At 37.2% G+C, this 3794-nt stretch overlaps 1 protein-coding gene across 1 annotated transcript in view; it reads right to left on the bottom strand.

Annotated features, from left to right (window-relative positions):
- The window catches only part of LOC111086579, a 9668-nt gene extending 9025 nt beyond the window's left edge, over positions 1–643 (bottom strand). Inside the window, exon 1 of the mRNA XM_022389954.1 lies at positions 497–643. Within this exon, the coding sequence (XP_022245662.1) occupies positions 497–643 (147 nt within the window). The remainder of the gene's footprint in view (positions 1–496) is intronic.
- Between the last annotated feature and the right edge of the window lie 3151 nt (positions 644–3794).

The following is a 3794-nucleotide window of genomic DNA, read 5'->3' as shown; positions in this document are numbered from 1 at the left end:
AGTTGAAACTATGGTTGTCGCTGTTTTGGAGATTATTCTAGTACAGCACCCATGGTCGAACCCAGCAACAAAGGAATACCACCACTTAGCACCAGGAATCAGTAGTCATACGTGCAAAGTTATTCTCGACACTATGAATCTGCCTTTTTCAATGCTTGTTTTAGGCATTACTTCATTATTCAGACTCCTCAAGAAATATACTGTAGAGTGACCTGCACATCCTCTACATACATCATACTTCCACTGCAGGCATGTCACAGCCACAGCATTTAACACAACACTTCCAATAAACTCTTCATACCTGAGCAACTTTCTCTCATATAGTCAGTTGTTAACACATTCTTAATTTCTTAGCTCCATTTCACCATATCCGATCATTGTTCAGTTAACATAATCTTAGAAGGATTCGATAATTGTGATGTAAGGTCAGTGCATAGCTCCCCTTAATACCAGATGTAAACACCACTTAACACCAGATGTAAGTCCCCTTTAATACCATATTTAAGCACCATTTAACACCAGATATAAGACCCCTTCTTAACTCGATAATTTCTGTCGTACTCAAAATCGTCCCTTCTTTCACAAACTCTATACTTCCATATTCTCTATCAATTACACATTCTTCTGCGTCCTCACAAGCCATAATAGTGTAACGTTTTAGAATTTTAAAGACCTAATTGTGCCTCCATATGTATCTAACAAGTCTCTGCCCACATCTTGCAAGAACGTGTTCCAGCATTACCATAGATGAACACTATGGACACTTCTCAACCTTTCTTTCTAACTAAAATTATTTGGAGTAGGAAATTGGTCATACACTGCCTTGGGCAAAAAGAGCTGCCTAGATGACTCAATCTGCTAGATGTCTCCATACATCAATTGTCAATCTGCGAGATGTTTCCAACAAGTCCAATGATCTGGCTTATTTCTTCTTTGATCTTCCTTATTTCCTCTGTTACCATTTTTCTACGTTCATCCACCTTACCCAAACCCCTCCTAACTATTTGCACTGCTTCTACAATCTTCTTCATTGCTAGCCTATATTCCATATCTGCAACCCATTTGTCTACATCCCACTTCCTGCCTGTGTTGAGATTAGGGCAATATTCATTGATAGCCTTATCCGTTGATTCTTTCAACACCATACGAAGCCTAACCTTACCAACTTTGTATTCTTTCACTAATAATTGGTCTGAGAACATCACTAACATACTAAACTAGATCACCCCATTCCTTTGACTCCCACATCTTGGCCACCTTATCCTATCCCTATTCTCTTCGTGGTGCTTATCAAGTGCATGTGTTGACATCTTGACCACTGTGGTTTGCTACAGAGTTCCTCGTGTCTTGGGCCTTACTTGAACTAGAACATCACTTCTTTGTACGGCGTTCTGACGCAAACTGTCGATGTATTTCAAAAACGTAGTGTGATGCACGATAGAAACATGTGATATACATGTTACATTTCAATAATATACTGTGATACATGAGAGAAACATGTGATATATATGTTAGATATGAAAAACGTACTGTAATACATGATAGAAACATGTGATATATATGTTACGTTTGAAGAAAGAATTGTGATACTCGATAGAAGCATGTGATATATATATATATTACATTTCAAAAACATACTGTAGAAACGTCTTATATACTATCCTACCCAAAGTCATGAGACACAGGTAGTTATGAATAAAATATGTCTTTATTCCAAGAAATTAATAGCGTGTTGGCCTGCCTTTGTCTTTAATGACTGCTTCAATGCGTCGTGGAATATTCTCTACTAATTTCTGTTAGAAAGCTGGTGATATTGTACCCCACTCCTCCTTTCAAACATTAGTAAGCTCCACTGCTGAAGAGGGCCGTCTGACCTTGCCCTAATTATGCGTTCCAGTTCATCCTAAAGATGTTCTATCGGGTTAAGGTTAGGGCACTGTGCTGGCTACTGAGATGTTCTATCGGGTTAAGGTTAGGGCACTGTGCTGGCTACTTAGATGTTCCGATGATATTCTCTTCAAATCATGTGTTCACAATCCTTATCATTATCATGTTGGAAGGTTTAAATGCCGGTACCATAAAATTGCCACAAAAATAGGACACACACAGAATTATTCAGAACATGAATGTAGGACTCAGTATTCATAGATCCATGCACTACAACCAATGGACCTAGTCCATACCACAAAAAGCACCCCAGACCATGATATCACAACCTCCAAACTTCCCTGTTGGAACTACACACTCAGGTAATATGAGTTCTCCAGGGATCCTCCATACCCAATCACGTACAGTAGACTGGAAGAACGTGTAGCGTGACTCTTCGTTACACAGGACCGATTTCCAGTGATTCTCGGTCCAGGTTCTGTGTGCCCTGCCCTATGCTAATCGATGGTGTGCATTTGTTTCTGTTATCAACGGCTCCTGGCCTGCATCTCTTCCATGAAAATTCATGACATGCAGCTCTCGACGTGTCGTAAAAACACTAATAGGATTGCCTGTGGATGCTCTTATCTCGAAACAGAAATTCTCTGGGGTCTGACGGCGAGATGAGGTAACCGGTCTTCTAAGGCACGTCATCTACTTTCAGTCAGTATATTACGCCTACCTGGTCGTTTCTTGGACTCATTGTCACCTGTGGACTTCCATTTCTTCAGCACGTTGCCAATTGTCAACTTGGGAATGTTTAATTGTTGCACAATAGTACGTATAGATATTATCCACAAATGACATCTAACTATCCTTCTCCTGTGAAACTCTGTTAGTTCTTTCCATCTACTCGTCGTTAGGCGAACAAGTTCTAAATGACTTCCGAGCGAACCGCTGATCACCTTTATAGGCCACACTACTGTCATATTTCGTCGTCACACTCATTTTCCTGTAATCAAAGATGTGTGCCTTCACTTTTGGTAGAATTGTGTATGTTACATCTCAACAACGTACTGCAATATGCGATAGAAACATGTGATACATATGTTACATTTAAAAAACGTACAATATACCACGATGGAAATATGTGATATATATGATACATTTCAAAACGTACTGTAATACAATATAGAAACATGTGATATATATACGTTACATTTCAAAAACGAACTGTATAACATTACATAAACATGTGATATATATGTTAACACTCAATTTTTGGTGTATTACGTAAAGCTTCAATTTATTATACTCGCTTTCATTACATCCATATTAACTTTTGGTAGTAAAAGCCACAACTGAGTCCTGTTTGTTATAGCAACCGACATTTATTGTAGTACTGAACGTTATGTACCCCTTTAGATAATGTTATGGTCTCGCCATCTATTATTTTGTAAAGGAACTATACGAGTTTTTGTTTATGCTCTTTTTTACTGATGTCTGTACCTGTATATTTTGTGTAAAAGGACGAATGTTGTTTAATTATATAAAGAACTATACAGATCTTTTGTGTATTTTATGAATAATTTATCTGAGAGCTAAATATTATAAAACTTTCCCAGGTTTGAAAAAAACAAAGTTTCCTCCATTCGAGAATATTTTAAATTATAATCACAATTATTTGTACTAAATAACACTTTATTTAATTGTTACCTCTAAAGTTTATAAGAATGTGTTTACTTGTTTACTCTCTCTCAAGAAAGAAATGTGAAATCTCAATTTGATGAGTCGTTGGAAGAAATTTATTATTTAAAAAACACAGTAAAGGAATTTCTTGTTTTCTACGATGAAATCACCATAGCAACAAATTAATATTGAGCACGAAATAGTCATAGTTGGAATTAACTGGATATTTTAACACAGGA

Source organism: Limulus polyphemus, unplaced genomic scaffold (genome assembly GCF_000517525.1).
Source record: "Limulus polyphemus unplaced genomic scaffold, Limulus_polyphemus-2.1.2 Scaffold1215, whole genome shotgun sequence".
Classification (NCBI taxonomy): Eukaryota; Metazoa; Arthropoda; class Merostomata; order Xiphosura; family Limulidae; genus Limulus; species Limulus polyphemus.
Note: the sequence above shows the minus strand (reverse complement) of the source record. Positions and strands in the feature narration are given on the sequence as shown.